We start from the raw sequence: 17612 nt of genomic DNA, 5'->3' as shown, positions 1-17612 counted from the left end.
CCATCTCTCAAGGTTTGCTGCACTCGAGGGGATTCCTGGCTGGCTTGCACATCCCTGTTTGATAAGCATGCAGGTACCTGAAACTTGAGAAGGTATTTTTCAGAACTTTAGGCAGAATAGGTGATCAAGGAAATGGATGAAATCTGTAAGTCTGATGCCAGTAAATCAAGTTCTTGTGGAACTTGGCTGTAGAGCTCCTGGTTTCTGCTAAAGGACCAGGACTTCACTGATGTTAAAAGGTATGTTTGGCCAGGACATTGGGACAGTGTTGTTCACCTGTTTTGGGGGTTTTTTAATTTTTTTTTAAAGAAGATTATAGCATGATTTTTTTTAACAAACAGTAGGTTTAGCATACAGAACAAATATCTCTAAAGACACCTTTTTAAAGCCAGCTGACAATAACTTCTGGGGTTTTTTGGTGACAGACACCTCTTCATTGTTATACAAAGATGAGGAGGCTCCTGGTCAGAAACATAGGGAGGGTGGAAATCCCTGGTTTTTCCCTGGAAATTAAAAAAAAATCTTAAGGTATTAGAGTATCACAGAAAACTGTCATGCATCCTTTAGATTCTTAAGTTTCTTAAAGAAATACTAGGTATAGTGCTAGAGGGTAAAAGGAGTTCTCTGAAAAGTAGTAAATGGGGTTTTCCACTAAATAGATGAAGCTGATTATATTGAGAAATATTTGCTGAACTTGACACTGAGGCAGTAAAAAAAACCAACCCTCCACCTTGTTTTAAATATAAGTAATATTTAGAAATATTCTGTACTGTTGGTCAAAACCATTGTTAATTATTAAAAAAAAAAACCAAAAACAACATGCAGGGTATTTCCTAACTGTTAATAAGCAGCTAAGGTTAATCCCCAGGACCCTGGCTTCTCTCTGTTACATACTGACATCCAGGCAGTGTCCTCTCTGCCTGCTTCTCACTGCTTCACTCAATGTTTGGTGCACTCACTTTAAAGTATTATACTTCTCCATAGCAGACAGACAAAAACTGACAAAGGAATGGAAATAGCCAGCTGTAAGCTTCCTGCTACTACCTAAATGGCATAAACTGCATCTCATGTCAGGGTGGATTTTCCAGTTGAAAAGAGAAAGTGAATGCCCAGAAATGCATTTTATTTGACTTAGGTGGTTAGTTTATGGGGGGGGTTGCCCTGAACATCACGATGGACTTGGTTTTCTAAAATAGTTTAGGTAGGAATTCAAGCTTTTCTGATGCCCCTGCTATTTTGTATATCCATGAAGAAAATGTGTAAAGTCTATGCTTTCAGGAAAGCACAACTAATTGCATTTTTTTCATGCCTGCTCAGAAAAAATAATCCATGAGAAATCAGAAGTCATACCTAGCAATCTACTGAGGCACAAATTTTAATATATGTATAGACATGCAAAAGGTGATGTACAACCCTATACTACTTAAATAATATTTTCACTTAAGTTCTAGAAAATCATAACATCAATATAAGGGTGCATAGTATTCACTGTAAAGATGTGTAGAACTAATTTGAGGCATGTGAGTACTACAATTTCTGTTATTATGGAGCAAAGAAAGAACATGAAACATGCATTTGAGATGAAGGTATTCAGGCCCATGTCCTGGAAGGCAGCAGACCAGAGCATAACTCAGTGTGAGTTCTCAAAAGTGATTAGAAAGGCAATGCAAATACTAGATGGATAAGCAAGACAGGAATAGAAGTAGGAAGATGATCCTATGTTTTTGCAGGTTTGGTAATGGCAAGCACAGATCCTGGCAATACAGATTTCTAGTATTTATGATAATAAGGAAGGCATTAAATTTAGAGAGAGTTTAGAAAACAGAGAAGGTGAAGGCTTTGAGGAAATGCCATGCTATGGCATACTTTTGTTTCTTGTAAACTTTCTCATGCTCTTAAGGTTAAGTGGTTAGAATTAGAAATGTGTAAGTACACCTGGAGTGCATCTATGGCATCTCCAGATGAGAACTTTTGGCCACATAACCTCTGAGTGGTTGTTCATATCAAAGATTTAAATATTTGCCAGAGGAACCAAGCCAAAAAGCTTGCACCTTGGCTTGTCAAAGCATCTGATTGAATAAACTCACCCACCTGTTGTGAAACTCAGTGCTGTAAATAGAGAATAACCACTGGCTTGCAGAAAGAAGTCATGATGAGGGCTGTATGCACACTGCAGCCTGAAATGAATTGCTCTTCATGACACTACTGGGTCAGGGAAAGAAGTTTTGATGAGGGAGTTACTTCAGAGTGTTGGTGTGGGATATTTTTTTAAATAAAGGACTTCAATGTTTGTAATGGGAGACTTAGTATTGTCTCTTTGTGATAATGGGGTTATTCTGTGATCTAAAATCTCCCTTTCTGCTCTCAGAGCAGCTACAAATTACAGGTTTTGATGTAAAGCTTTTTCTCTCAAAAACTATAAGCTTTAAACAAAAAAATAGTTTTGATCCAAAGCTTTTTTTTTTTTTTTTTCATCTTTAGCAACCACATCTTTTTGTCTTTTTTTCATCTTGCACACCCAGAGCACTGGGGCAGTTTCATGTATGTGATGACTCCATTGCTTTCAGCTGCTGGGGGGTGGGACCAGGCAGCACCTTCCCCAGGTGTAAATTAAGGCTGCCAATCACCCCAGCTGAACAATATCAACTCCTAACACTGGAGAATTAGACCCTAAAGTGGTGGTTTGCAGGAGTTGTCCCCAGTTTGGTAGATAAAGCTGACTTCATACAGTGGAGGTTTTCAAAGAGCACTTGCAGGTTGGTGGGAAGGAGTGTTGGCCCTCAGCAGGAAAGGTAGGCAGCTTTCTGCGGGTTTGCATGATTTGAATGAGGTTTTTCTCAATTTTTTGTGGGGTTTTGTTTGCTTATTGCAGTTCAAACTTTGGGAAGGTTTTTCTTACTGATAACCTAAATCAATATCTCTCAAAGTAAGTCTTAAAAATGTTATTCTTTGCTTAGCTTCTGATCCTGTTACAGACAGGCTTTATTTGTTCTGGTTGGAGTGATTTGGTGTGTGATTTTCTTGTTAAACTACTTGACTAGTCAAAATGTTTGTGACTCTACTGAGAAGCACTAGGAGGCACAGCTGATGATACTCTTTCATCAGGAAAGAAAATAAGAAAATGCTCCATATCATTTCCATGTTTAGGAGAGTGTTGTACTGATAAAAAAGCCAAGTTCCTTTTTTGCCAGAGCTCCTACCACGTTGCAGTTGTGCTCCTAAGTAAAACCTGCCATGGTAATGGCACAGTGCAGAGTGTTCTTTTGCCATGTTCAACAAACCAGAAACTTCCTAAGCACCTAACCCTCAGAGGACACCCCAAGAGGTCCAATTTCTGATCTTGGGGAAAGCTCACTGCTTCTGTACAACAGCTGAAGATGTGTTGTTTGTGGATGGAGAGTAAGAGTCTCCTGTGCTGGTGCCATCAGGTTTCTTGTGTGCCCTAGGGCACAGAGTTGACTCTAAAATGCCATGTAATATTCAGATTTGCTTTGAGCTAGTGCAGCTGTATTCTAATTTTATATCATCAAATAAATCAGTATAGCTTTTATCTCTTCCTGGTTAAGCTGTTATCTCTTACAAAGCCATTATCAGGGTTAAGGCAGTATTTACATTTTGCAGTCATAGTAAGTTTGTAAATTACTTTTTAAATTAAAACTACAGTTATGTGTGGCTACTTTTAAAAGAGTTTTAAAGCACCAGCTTTCAAGGGATCAAGCTGTAAATGATAAATATTTTTTTTCAAACTTTTACTATTCTGTGAGTGGGAAATTGGCCATCTAGGATTGTACAAATACCAACTGGTTGGGTCTGAGTCCTGAGGGGGTGTGAGGCTGTCTGAGGGAGAGAAACAGTAGACTATAATCTAAGTTTTCTGTAATTTTATTTACAATTCAGTGCAGTGATCATACTTTATGCCTCCTGAGAGTCTCTTACCCAGGTGTATCAACCTTCTTTACATCTCAGCTGCTGTACCATAGCACAGCCAGTTCTGCTTCAGCTCCTGGTTGCTCATGTGTGTTCAAACTGCCTGCCAGCCCCTGGGGTGTGTTCTGGGCCTGGCAGGTTGCTGAGCAGTACAGTTCATAACCTTATTGCCCCTGTCCAAAACACTGGTTTCATCCTTTGATGGAAGAGCTCTTTCTCTCTCTTTTATCTCTCTCCTTTTAATTACTACTTCTCTAGCCTTGCATTTCTCTAATCTTACTGTGCAGGGTGGATTCACCTAATTTTGCCTAGCCTAGGTATTAATTTGGGCTGTGGAAAACCAGTGTTCAAGTGCCTATTTTGCCTTTTGCCCTAAGCTTCCTGGGATGCATGTGCCATAGATTTTCTTTTTGGCCCCATCTTCCTGTGTAGCTGTGCTGCCTGAAGCCCCGACTTGAATCTGTCTCCTGGGTACTACCTGAAGGCAGCTGCTTCCACTGGCTTCCTGAGTGCTTTCCACATGTTAAGCATGTGCTTCATACCCCTGAAGTAGGTGTCTGTGCCAAAAAGCTGTCTTTTCTGTCAAATCAGTGTTTTCCTTTGAAAAAGAAACTGCTTGTCAAAAAACAAAAACAACCTCCAGAGGAGTCCTGGTCTACTCTTATTTATTTGATGTATATAAACCCTGAGAAGTGGTTTTGTGGCTTTCATTCTTCCCTCTGTGCTGTTTTGAGTAGCTTGGTAATATAACAAGCACCTATATTCAGTCTCTTTTGTCTCATGAATCTAAATAACTTTCTCATTTAGCATAAATTGAAATGATGTGGTGAGAAGGAGAACGCTAATTTACAATTCTCTATCAATACTCAACCTTTTTGTATGTAGTTTTTAAAAATCCTTTTACAATGATAAATGTTTAAAGGAATTTGTTAACTATTAATAGTTAATATTGATCCATCAGAGTCAGATGAAAGGTGATTGCAGGACTTTTTATCAGGTCCTCAGAGCTGGAAAAACATATACTCCTTTTCTACAAATATAGATGAAAGCATTTCCACCAATTTAAACACGTAATATGAGCACCTCTGTCTACATGCTTGGAGAGCTGGACTTCCATGATGTAGGAAAGATGAAATATTCTAAGAGCCAGTGAAATTGAAAGATGAGAAAATGCTTCTTGTACAGTGCCCTAAATTAAGAATAAGAGGTATGATCAAGGCAGTCAGAATACTTGCATGTGGTTTGCATTTAGTTTGTCATACTTTAATCAAGTTTACATTGCTTCAATATATATTATCTCCTTTTTCCTTAATTCTTCTAGTGGTGTACATTTGTAGTTGTGATATATTATACTGTCTCACAACAAACTGAGATAGAAGCAGGTGGAGCATGAATGCATGGGAAAGCAGTTCTTCAATTTCTCCTGCCCAACACATTCTTGAGATAAAAATTGTAGTTGAACACATTTCTCATTCCATTTATTTTAATGGGAAAATCTGTCCCACCTTCCAGACTTGATGGGAACAGCATGCAATGAGTATTACACACACCTTGTGTACTGGCATTGTTCCTATAGAAAAAATGCCTAGATTTGATTAAGGATGGGAAAAATGCAGATTTTGTGAACTTCAGATGCTTGTGTATACGTAGAGATGTACATACTGGTTTCAGTGGGTTACTGCTTGCAAGGTTCTACCAAAGAACAGAACTTGGCATAATGGCTTTGAATCTAAGAGCAGAAAAACCCCTTCTACCTGTAAGCGATTATTCAGGAATGTTTTTGTTCCTGATCCAATCCTGTTATATTTGCCCAGGAATGTTCTGTTGGGTGGAGGAAGTTAAGCAGGACATATTTAGGTTCCTGAAAGGTCAGGTCCCAGTAAAAGTTCCTCACTGTCACCCACAGCAGGGGCTCAGTCCTCATTCCAGAGCCCACCTCCACAGAACTCCTGTCTCCAGTGGAGAACTCGCATCAAGGAAAGTCCTTGTGCTTAGAAAGCTAACAGCAAATGATTGTAAAAATCCTTGTACTAAACTGGAGATGTTTACTTCATCTTGCTAGATACTTTATTTTCCATTGTGTTGATTTTAATAAAGATACCAGAGTACAAGCAAAGCACTTAATTAAAATCCCAATTCTATTTTATGGTAGTTAATAGTGGATAAAAAATTAATATTCAGGCACGGTGAAGTGCATGCAGCAGCAGTAAGTTGCTCTTATTTGCCTGAAGAACTTAAACAAAACAAAAAAGCCAAACAAACAAACCCCAGAAAAGATAAAGAATTAAGCGACTTGTCCCCTTAGGGAAATAAACTAAACATCCAAACCATTAAAAAGTGCAGTCGTAATTCCAACAGAAACTTTGTTTTTTAAAATCCAGTAGCATTTTGATCTCATGTCCTCACCCACGAGCCCGGGCAAGGACTGAGTAAAGCTGAACAGGAGTGGTCCCAAGCAAAGTGGAAACTGCCTCGGCTGCTTTTATTTTTCTATCTGAGAGAAACTGGTTGGCAGCAAACAAACCCCCTCAAGTCAGCGAGGTTTTGCTGATTCCCCCTTCCTCTCCTTTGCTGTCTGCACGCAGCATGAGCTCTGTGCCGATTGGGGGGTGCAGGGATAAAGCTGCTGTCTGTACGGAAAGCTGAAATATCCACAGCCCCTTGTGGAGCACGGAAGGGATGGATGGTCCTGCTGGCTCTGAAATCCCCCATCTGCTCCTCTCCCCACTGAACTCTTTACCCCACTCACAGGAAACCTATATTTCGGGTTTTCAGCCCGATGGGTGCTGGCGGGCAGGCACTTGCAGTAACCCCTGAGGGCTCCTGGATCTCGGCAGTGAGAGGAACCCCGTCCCCTCCCCGGCAGGTTCGGCCGAACTGCTGCTGGCTGCCTTGGGTACCGGCTCCCCTCTGCCCCTACTGACATCTCCCTAACTCGTCTTCGTTCCCCCCGCTCTCCTGCCTAATCTACCTCTCATTTTCCTTCATCTCGCCGCATCCTCTCGCCGTAGCACCGCCCGAGGTTCGGGCTTCTCGCCGCGCCTGGGGCAGGATCACCCCCCGAGCCCTCTCTGTGGGCCCCGTTGCAGCGCTGGGGGTGGGCCCTGCATCCCCCAGCCCTCTCCAGCCCCCCTCCCCAAGCCCTTCAATAGCCACGGGCGGCAGGGGGTGGCACAGAACTCCGAGCGCCCCGCAGCAGCCAGGCCATGACCGAGGGTCGGGGGGGGTTCGGGCTGCGGCGCTGCTGTGGATCGGGTTCCTGAATGGAGCTGAGCCCCCGATGGAGCTCGATGCTTCTGATACCCTCGTGTCCAGGCAGAGGCTGCGCGTCCCCCTCGGCCTCTCCCTCCGGCTGGAGCCGGTGTTGGACCTGGTGCTGGAGGTCCGGCCGGGGGGCAGGTGCGGCGTGGCGGTGCTGGGGAGCGGGACAGGACCGTAATCCGCCGGTGGCCCCCGTGCCCCGCACTTCCTCTGCGATTTCGTCCCTGGGCAGGTCATCCACATCCAATGAGGGGGCCCGCAGCCCCGGCTGGGACTGTCTGCCCCTCCAGCTCCGCTACGATTCTCCCCACCTGATTCTTGTCTTTCCCTTCACTCTGGAGATGCTCTTCCCGCAGCTGCGTCTGCCCAGCCGCAAGCTGCCCTGGCTGTGGGGAAGCTGCGGGAGCTTAGAATCCCCTGGACATCCCGAGGGAGAGCCCGTCCGCCTCACCCTGCTGCCCCCCAATCCTAGGGGGGGCTCCTGGACCCTGAGGGGCAGCTCCGCCGTGCTGCAGAGCAATCTGCTACCAGCACAGGGCAACCACCGCCTCCCGTGGCCGGGACTGCAACCCGGGGCGGGTGTCCGTGCTGCGGGAATACTTCCAGGTGTTGGTGCAGATCCGCGAAGGAGCCGACACCACCTCACCCGAGCCCAGCTTCCTGGCGCTGCTTGTGATGGGGGTGGAACAGTTTGCGCTAACCCTAACCCTGGGCGTGCTGACTGACTGGATGTAGATGTCAGGGACCTCAAGTACACGTTACTGACACCCCCATCTGACACAGATGAGAATCGCTCTGTGGTCACTGAAGAGATTATGCTGCCCGATAGTCCTGAGACACCTGATACGCGTTTCACCCAAGTCCAGATCAACGACCACAAGGTGGCATATTGCCCCCGGATCAGGAGCTGGGGATCGAACCATGAGTGGTTCAGTTTGCATTCCTTGTAGAAGGTTCGGCTGACGATTCTTTACACGGTACCTTGACTCTCTTTCTGCAGGCAGTGGACAAGCAGCCACCGCGGATCACCAATACGGGTTTCACTGGGCTTGAAGGAAACAGCTTCCATCTTACCAGGAGCCACTGGGTGCCACAGATATGGAGACGCCTGCAGACCAGATTATCCTCACTGTAACTCAAGCTCCGAAGCATGGCCATCTACATCGTCTGGAAGGAGGTCTGATGGTGCCAGGGGAATCTTTCCTGCTAGCTGATACTGCTGGTGGGCACTTTTCCTACAAGCACAGAGGCAAAAAGTTTTCCAGTGACTCTTATCAGCTGGAAGTGAGTGATGGAGTCCATCATGTGCCAATCACAGTCCAGATTGCTGTGCAGCCTGTGGATGGTGAAAACCTGGTGGTCACAGGTGGGTGGAAGCAGCCATTGATGGAAAAAGGTGCTACTGAAACCACTACATCACTTATGAGGATACAAATAAATTGGTGCTGATCTTGACTGTGCAGGATTCACCCAAGCTTGGGAACTTCCCTGTGGAAGAAGGACAATCAGAAAAGTTTACCCAGCATGACCTCATCAGTGGAGCAGTAGTCTATGCTCACACCAGTGGAGAGATTGGCTTGAAAAAGAGGTAGGATTCCTTCAATCCCACCATTTCTGACCCCTCCAGTGAGCATGTGGTGAGAGGCAGCACAGTACAAAGGATGTGGCTGTAACTATTGCCTGTGGGTAGCATTGCACCTCAGGTAATGGCTGCAGCAGAGCCCCTCAGAGTCACAGAGGGTGGGAGGTGTACTTTAACTCTGGGTCAGCTGCATGTGGAGGACATAGATACTCTCAGGGATGACATCTTGTGTATTGTCACCATTCAGTCCACTTCAGGATATATGGAGAATGTCTCCCCAGCCCCAGGGTCCAAGAAGTCTAGAGCTGGTACTGCTATTAGTGCTTTTTCCATCAAAGATATTTGTCTGGGCCATCTCAACTATGTGCAGAGGATTCACAAAGGAGTGGAGCCTGTGGAGGACAGATTCACTTTCCAGTGCTCTGATGGTGTTAACTTCTTACCTCACCCCAGTTCTTGCCCATCCTCACCAATGATGAAAAGCTAGAGCTGCTTGTGCTTGGATTCATGCTGTTGGAGGGGGTGAGCCTGGTGATTGACACCCCCATTCTCAATGGAGCTGATGCAGAGAAGTCTCCAGATGAATTGTGTTTTGTTGTCACTGTCCCTCCTAAGCATGGCCAGATTGTGCAGCAGCTGTCCACAGGCTTGTTGACAGCTTCACCCTGGAGGAGATCCAGGAGGAGATCCAGCACTGTGTATGAACATGATGACTCTAAGGCTAAAGAGTACAGCTCCAAAGAGTACAGCTGTACTAAAGAGTACAGCTCCTAAATTCAGCTGATGGACTCCAAACACTGGAGCAGAAGATGCCAGTTAGGGTGATCCTGGTAGATGATGAGACCCCCTAGGATGGCAATCAGCAATGGTCTGGAGGTAGATATTGCCAAGGCAAAAGTCATCTTTAGTCAAGACTTGAAAACCACAGACACTGATTCAGAGGACAAGAGCCTTGTTTATGTCATCCATTTGGTGCCTGTGCAGGGCTCCTTGCAGCATCTGAACAGAGAAGAGGGAGTGCTGTTCAACAGTACAGAAGGCACATGTTCTAAACAAGATGGTTTAGAACATGGTTTTATCCACTATGTTCATATTGGCCTGTGTAGAGTGCAGGATCCGATTAAATTTGATGTTACTGATGATATTAATGCCTTGATAGACAGATACTGCTATGTTACCATTGGTGGCAGACATGGTCTTCCCTCAGGTGATCAACAAGGGTGTAACTCTGGAAGAACATGGAAAGATGACACTCACTACTGATCTGCTCAGCACAAGTGATTGCATTTCAGTGTCACTTGGTCCCCAACCTGGGACCATTTAGAGCATTCAGACAGTCCTAGAGTACCTGTTGTTTCATTTATTCAACTCCAAGTTGCTGACAACAAGGTCACTACACTCACATTGCAGAGGATGAGATAAAGATGGACAGGTTTGAATTTGAAGTGACATATGGGGTATAACCCAGTCTTTCATACCTTCAGGGTCTCCATCACAGATGTGGACAACAAAAAGCCAATTCTAACTACTTGGTGACCTGATTGTTGAGGTAGGGGATACCAGGCTGCTCACCCCTTCTGAGCTGATGGTGGAACATGAGGATACACCTGATCATTTACTCCTATTCATGGCTCCTCAGGTTCTAGTGCATGGCCAGATTTTGTACAACAGCAGCTACCCAGTCAGCAGCTTCACCAAACAGGATTTGAATGAGAATCTTATCAGCTACAAACATCATGGAACAGAAACCAGGTAGGGCAGTTTCTCCTTCTCTGTGACTGATGGCACCCACACAAACTTGAATGTTTCCCTGAGACTAGCAAGGAGATCCATCAGCCATCCAGGGTAGAATATTGATGGGTCTGGAATCATGGTTGACTACTGAATCAAAAGAGAAAATAAGTGTTAACCTTTGTTAAATAAGGACAGTTCAGTTGATTTAGATCAGGGGTGAGAGCCTGCAAATTTGTACGGTAGGTTGGTTAAGTCCCTTTTGTTCTCATGCATACAGAAACACTTCTTTGTTTTGCACAGAGTGCTATTGTTTCAAAGGCTTCAGTGGAACACTGATTTTTTACTTCAACTCTTGTGTATGTTGCAAGTTTTTTGCCTATTCCTTGACTACTGTTATTAGATTTTTTTTTTCTGTTTGTGTATTGGTATTTTTCCCAAAGGCTGCAGCTATTTTTCTCCAATCATCCATATAAATTCACTGAGAATTCATCAAAATTTTTGCATAAGTTCCTCTTAATTAAAGGCAAGCAGGAATATTTTGTAAAATAAGCTTGCAGTTCAGATAAATAACTTCTGTGTAAAGATCTGCCTTCACAGTAATCTCTGTAAACTTCCTAACTCTCCTGCTTTGGGCCAGGATAGAGCTAATTTTCAGTCTTGCAATTTTGCTTTCAGTGAAATCCCCTGTAAGTAGCTGTACTCACTGAAATTAAGAGCAAGTTTCTCAGTCAGTGTCTGCTTCTAGGACTGGTAACACTCCATGTTTATCATTATAGCCAGAGAACGGTCTGCAGAACCAAGGCCACTGCTCAGTTCTGAGGAACATCTTGTGTTCCAGAAAGAAAAAAGGTGTAAGGAGGTCACACCTCTGACCCTCCTTTAAGGGAAGAAGTGGACAAGACAGGTGACCAAAATTGACCAGAGTATTCCATCCCATACCCATCATACTTGGTATAAATTTGGGGGATCACAAGGGCCAAACCTTCTTCCTTCCTCCTTTCTTTAGCTTTTCACCTTCACCCTTCTTCCCCTGTCCCTGTTTGCTTCAGCATCCAGGGAGGATTCCATCCCTTCCTCTGCCTGTGCTCCTGACCCATCCCAGCCTGAATCCCTGTTCCTGCCTCCAGCTCCCAACTGCTGCTGACCCCAGGAGTCCAACCTGGCCTTTCCCAGGTCTGCCCTGCAGCCTTGGTGGTGATGTGAGATTTGTTGGGGGGGAGTGGGACCTCAGCACTTTTTATCATTATTTCCTTTAAGCTGTGGAGTTTCATTTCCAACCCATCAGTCTCTCTCCCTTATTCTCTCTCCTTTCTCTATCAGAGGGGGGAGGGAGATGAACAGAGAGCATCTGTTATTCCATTGCCAGCCCAGTGTTAACCTGTGACACTGACTAGTTTGATGTTATGAGTGCATATAGCATGTCAGAATAGTATTGTAATACAGCATTTGACAATTTAATTTGTATTTACCAATGGGCTTCAAGATAAGTTTGAAACACCATTAAATTTTTTTTTCCAAATTTGTTAGACTCAATAAAAAGAAATCCTTATTAACAGTTACAAGGGTTGTCACTGAAAAGCAATAGCTTCTTACTTGCTAGGGCTTTCTCTTCTAATTATTGCAAATCAAAAGCTGCATTTCTTGATCTCTTGAAAATCAGTTACTACATTCTATCTGTATTCAGTCTGTCGCTGTTCTTATAGCAGTGTAAAACTTTTTAAAATCATAGCTTCATGTCCACCATTTGCTACAAACCAATCCAGCCACAGATAAATAAGTGCCTGAGAAATAAGCATTCTGGTATGGATTAAAAACTCTCTCATACTTCGGTTAGCTGATATGTTTTAATTAGCTGAAATTAACCTGTTCATTTGATGACTTGAGTATGATCACCTTGGATATGATTTGCAGTGTTTTCCTTATCCCATCTGTAGGGCAATACTTAGCAGTTTTGGACAGTGCACTGAAAGTATCACCATGAAATGTGACTTGTTTTATTTTCAATCATCCAAGAAGTAACTGAACACTTGGAACCACTCATTTGGTGTTGTCACTTTGCTCCTACACAAAAGGTTATGTATCCTCAGGGACACTGAGAACATTGTCACCATTATGTCAACCGCACCTCTGGTTCATTGAGTTTCTGTTTTCTTATGGTTACAAATGAAGATGAGATATTAGGCAGCTGGGAAGGTGCACACAGTATTCATGGCTTGCAGGGAATTATTTAGTTTTGGTAAGCAAATAATTTCATTCAGCCGTTGTTACACTGCACTTCAGGAAACTGGAAGACCTGTTGCACCAACCCATTCCCCATGGCTGGCACTTTGTATTTTTGGCAACTTTACAGCTGAAAAATCTTCTTTTAAGAGGCAGTAGAGTAATGGGGAACAAAGCTGTGACAAGCTGAAAATGGGATTTGTGCTTCAGCTGGTTATGCTGAAAGAAAAATGTTGAACATTGGCCAGCTGAGAGGTTGGAAAAAAACAAGCTACATTTCACAAGCCAATTATATTCAAGCTCTTTTTGATGTAGTGTGCAACTGGTCCAATTAAAATCAAATGGTGCTATTAATTTAAGAAAGTTTGGAGAAGCCATCTTGGTCTATATTCACTTACATTTCACTCAGCACAGAGGAGATGGTGCTGTGAACTGTACCTGTGTTTCTTAGAGACATCTGATTTTGCTGTGGCTTGAACAGTATCCGAGTCTTTGTGGCAGGACTAGGTGGGTTAATACAATAATGATGAGAAACAAAGAGGAAAAAGGAATGATGTGACAACAGATGTTAATTCTTATATGCCCAGAGATACAAAGGCAGTCAGTTACCTGATGTTTCCATTAGTAGCACTTTTCAGTCTCTGTTAAATGATTCTTTTAGCTACATCATCATCTGTTTGTTCCAGATAGCAACAAAACAGTAAAAAAGTTGTGGTAATAAATATGCAGAGTATGCTTGTAATGAAAGTATGTAGTGACTGAAGGGTGGTTGTGTGCTGATGTGACTGGCACAGTGACAGGATGTGTACATGGCTTTTAATAGAGTAACAGCTGGAAAATCACTTAAAAATGGTTTGGTGTGGGAAAGAAGGTTGAAAAGTCAATGCTGTCATTACTACTAAACCACAAGGAAATGCTTTGAAAACTAACTCTATCTGCATTGGTCTTCAGATAGCTTTGGTGCTTAGAAACACATTAAACTTATTCCACTGGGGGCTTTCACTCCCCAGGGGAGTGCCTGAAAGAAGGCAGAACTGTAATGGCTGTTCTGGAACTCAGGAAAAATACCTCAAGGCCCAGCAGGGGAGAGAATGTGGGCACTGCTTTAGTACAGTTTGCTATTGCTGCAACAACACCCAAGAAAGAGCCCGCTATTTTCTGCCTTGCTGCATTCTGCCTTCTAAAATCCTCTTAAAAGGGTTTCGGTTTGCATCAGTCCAAAGGAAGCTCCGAGCAATGAAATGGGGGTGTTGCAAATCAAATATGAGGAGGAAATAAAAATGTGTTGTTGCTTCCCTTGCACGAACCTCATCAGGTTTTTGCAGACAGGAGTTTCACCCTTTAAAGGGAGAGCATATCTTTGGAATAACTGCTCTGTGTGACCTGAGGGTATCAAAGATTCCTTTAGGTACTTTATCTGGTTAACTACTAGTTCTGCTGCTTGAGAGAGCTCCTGAGAAATGGTGATTTGTATAAGAATGTCCAGCACCTTCTAGGAAGGTTGATCCCTCTAATTTCAGGAAACTGTTCCCATTCCTGCTATTTTACTGCAGATTTGGGCAGAAGTATGAGTATGTAAGCTACCAATTACCACACCGATGGTTCCAAGTTGTGTGTTCAACATTTAGCCTACAGTTCATTTCACAGAGTAAAGATTGGTTCATACTGAATACAGAGTAGGTAAAGTTCAGCTGGTTTTCAGGATTTATTCCAGGGGTGATTACACAGATAGCATAATTTTAAGTTTGTTCAAAGATTTATAATGGAGCAATGACATGTAGTAGACCTACAGTGGTTGTTTTTGAATTTACCACGTAGATTGCAAAAGTATTTTTGTTATTTTTCCTTGGTTATTTTCATGCAAAGACCAGGTTATTGAGATTTTGGTCAGTCTAGTGCCTCTCCATCTGATTTATATTCAGTGATATTTTGTATGTGCAACTCCTTTACTGACCTGTAGAGTTACCCTTTTTATTTTTCAGGTTCTTTAGTACACTTAACCTTTGACACTCTTGTCATTGCTGGCCTCTAGACCTTGTTTCCAATTACTGCTTCCAAAAGAGTAATGAGAGCTTGTTGATAGTGAAAGTTTACAATGTTTTGCTGATGTTAACCTTGTAGGACTAGTTCAAGGTTCTTTCAAAGCTTGTCTGGAATGGAGCCTAAAACTTAGAATTCCCTTTGGGTAAAGGAATCCTGCCAAAATGCACTGCATAGTATCTGCAATCCATAAAAATGCAAGGAAAATATTGTTATGTATTTCTAGCTACTAAAAAATAGCTCTATACAAAGAAAAATTTAGAATCCCATGTAAAGTGTAATTTCTCTGCAATTTGCTTTATGTGGACTTGGGTTTGCAGGATGAAAATCTGACCCCCTGAAATTAGTGGGAGCTTTGCTATTATTTCTGGTTACTTTAGTCCCTAACTCAGAGGCCTTCTCTCCACGTGAATCTCAAAATGCTGAACTTACTTCCATAGGCTAAAGATTAACCTGAGACACAAGCAAGAACCTTTGGAAATTAGGATCTGATCATGCAGTTGCTTTTCCTCTAGTAAAACACCCTGGCTCTGAAGGTTTCAGCCTGTCCTCTGCTCCACTTCTCCAGGTAAGTTTTTTATCACAGAAGTTCTTAATTGCCAAAAGAGAACTGAAGTGGAGAACAGACCATGCCAGGTAACCATGGGCACTGTGTCAGTCAGCAACACGTGGACTTTGTTCCCTCACCGTGTAGCAGCAATGCCAGGATTGCTTTGTAACACTGAGTTACCCTCCTGCAGCTTTGATGGAACTCCAGACTGCTGGAACCTGTGACTGAAGCCACTAGGTTAATTACCACAGAGACTTTTTTACATAGGAGAAAACCATGAAATGAAGACCTTATTTCCTCGCACCTGAAAAACAATCATTTGTTCATATGATACAAAACAAAACTGGAAAACTCTGCATCCTGCTTTAAATCAGATGTTGCTCAAACTCCTGAAATAATTTTCTTGGTCTGAGGTGGGGTTTATTAAGACTACTGTTCTCTTTTGCCACATCTCAAGTACTGTGTCCAGTTCTGGGCCTCTCAGTTCAGGAAGGATATCGAGGTCCTGGAGTGGGTCCAAAGGAGGCAACTGGCCTGGTGAAGGGACTCGATCACAGATCCTATGAGGAGAGGCTGAGGGAGCTGGGGGTGTTCAGCCTGGAGAAGAGGAGGCTCAGGGGAGACCTCATCACTCTCTCCAACTCCCTGAAAGGAGGTTGGAGCCAGGGGGGGGTTGGGCTCTTTTCCCAGGCAACTCTCAGCAAGACAAGAGGGCAGGGTCTCAAGTTGTGCCGGGGGAGGTTTAGGTTGGAGAATTTCTTTATGGAGAGGGTGATCAGACATTGGAATGGGCTGCCCAGGGAAGTAGTGGATTCTCCATGTCTGGAGGCATTTAAAAAGAGACTGGATGTGGCACTCAGTGCCATGGGCTGGGAACTGCAGCGGGAGTGGATCAAGGGTTGGACTTGATGTCTGAGGTCCCTTCCAACCCAGCCAATTCTATGATTCTTTGGTAAATGCAGCACTGTAGTAACACTAGAAAGAAACAGGCTCTCTTGTAGCACAGTTTGTCTGACCTACTTCAGCAGTGTGCATTAGGCAAAGATTAATCCTATCTCCAAGTGCCTATTTCTGCTGCTGACTTTAATTAGACATTTGGCAGCAAACAGGGGACATCTGTCAGGGTGAATGTGATGCTTGGTGCTCTCCAGTTTATAGTAAATGTGTGTGAGGGGGGTTGTTCTGTTGTGCTGGGGTTTTACATGGTTGGTTTTTTTAAGGTGGCAGCTGGCCAAGAGTGCTACATTCACACTCTTTATATGGTCTGATTGAAGGAAAATGCACACAGGCAAAATGGCAAAAGAAGTCTTGATACCACCATCTGATGTCCTCTGCTAAAGGAAGAGTCAGCACCACAGTCTTAAAACACAGCAGAAGAGCCAGCCCAGATGTCCTGATCTTCATGCAAGGCACTGGAGCAGATAAAAACAGGGCACAAATATTAAACACATTGCACTTGACTGTTCTGACAAAGCTGTCATCATGCAGAAAGCTGTGGGCCCAGCTGGCATGCCACACCACAGGCCAGTTCTGAAAACTGCAAGCAGAGGATTTGGAAGCAGCACTGTACCCATTCCTGGAGGTGTGACAGGACTGCTGCTGCTCAGCTGCACTGCCAACAGAACTCCTGGACCAGAACCAACAGCCCTCTCCTGGGGACAGCAAAGTGCCCATCAGCCACACCAGCAGCAGTGACACTGTGACCACACCACACAGCAGCAGTGACAGTTCAGAAGTCAGTTTCTTGGATGCTTGTCTCTTAATGTGCTATTTCACCAAAAAGCAGACTCAAATCTAGTTCTTGGCTGAGTTCTTTGAACAGACACTTGGCTGGTCTGCTGCAAATGCTGGTTCAGTGATTTGCAACAGACAGCTAGCTCTGTCAGGGTTGGTGCATGTGTCAGTGACTTACAGAACTCAGACCAGTACTTAGTAGGATTCCGTGTTTATTTTTTCCTTTTTTTTAACCCTAGTTTTTCTTCAATGTTTTGACCGTATGCAGCTGTGACCGTGCCTTATATCCCCCATGAGAGGTTGGTACTTGTATGCTGGGTTTGATTACGTGTACAGTATCCTGCTCTTTTGGAGTTGTTTTTCTTGTTGTTGTTGGTTGGTTGTGGGTTTTTTAAAATTATTGCTGGGGAAGGGAAAATGTATTAGAATGGAAACTAAGTAGTGGATTATCAATGAGTGATACCAGCAGGTTTGTCTGCTTTGTACATTTTATGAGTACTTCAGAGATAAGGACAGCAGTGAGACAACTCACACTGTAATTGCAATTATCTGGAAGCAGAGCAT

The 17612-nt window shown here is 43.6% G+C and overlaps 1 protein-coding gene across 1 annotated transcript; it reads left to right on the top strand.

Annotated features, from left to right (window-relative positions):
- Positions 1 to 7913: 7913 nt before the first annotated feature.
- Positions 7914 to 12914, top strand: FREM3 (FRAS1 related extracellular matrix 3; the record flags this gene model as incomplete). Its single annotated transcript, XM_030450883.1, is given in 13 exon segments — positions 7914 to 8076; positions 8079 to 8267; positions 8270 to 8608; positions 8611 to 9209; positions 9212 to 9518; positions 9551 to 9615; positions 9617 to 9957; positions 9959 to 10050; positions 10053 to 10160; positions 10163 to 10221; positions 10223 to 10297; positions 10299 to 10522; positions 12785 to 12914. Coding segments are annotated over 13 exon segments (2691 nt in total), but the record flags the coding sequence as incomplete, so codon positions are not given.
- Positions 12915 to 17612: the final 4698 nt, after the last annotated feature.

The sequence above is a fragment of the Calypte anna genome, chromosome 4B (genome assembly GCF_003957555.1).
Source record: "Calypte anna isolate BGI_N300 chromosome 4B, bCalAnn1_v1.p, whole genome shotgun sequence".
Taxonomy (NCBI): domain Eukaryota; kingdom Metazoa; phylum Chordata; class Aves; order Apodiformes; family Trochilidae; genus Calypte; species Calypte anna.
Note: the sequence above shows the minus strand (reverse complement) of the source record. Positions and strands in the feature narration are given on the sequence as shown.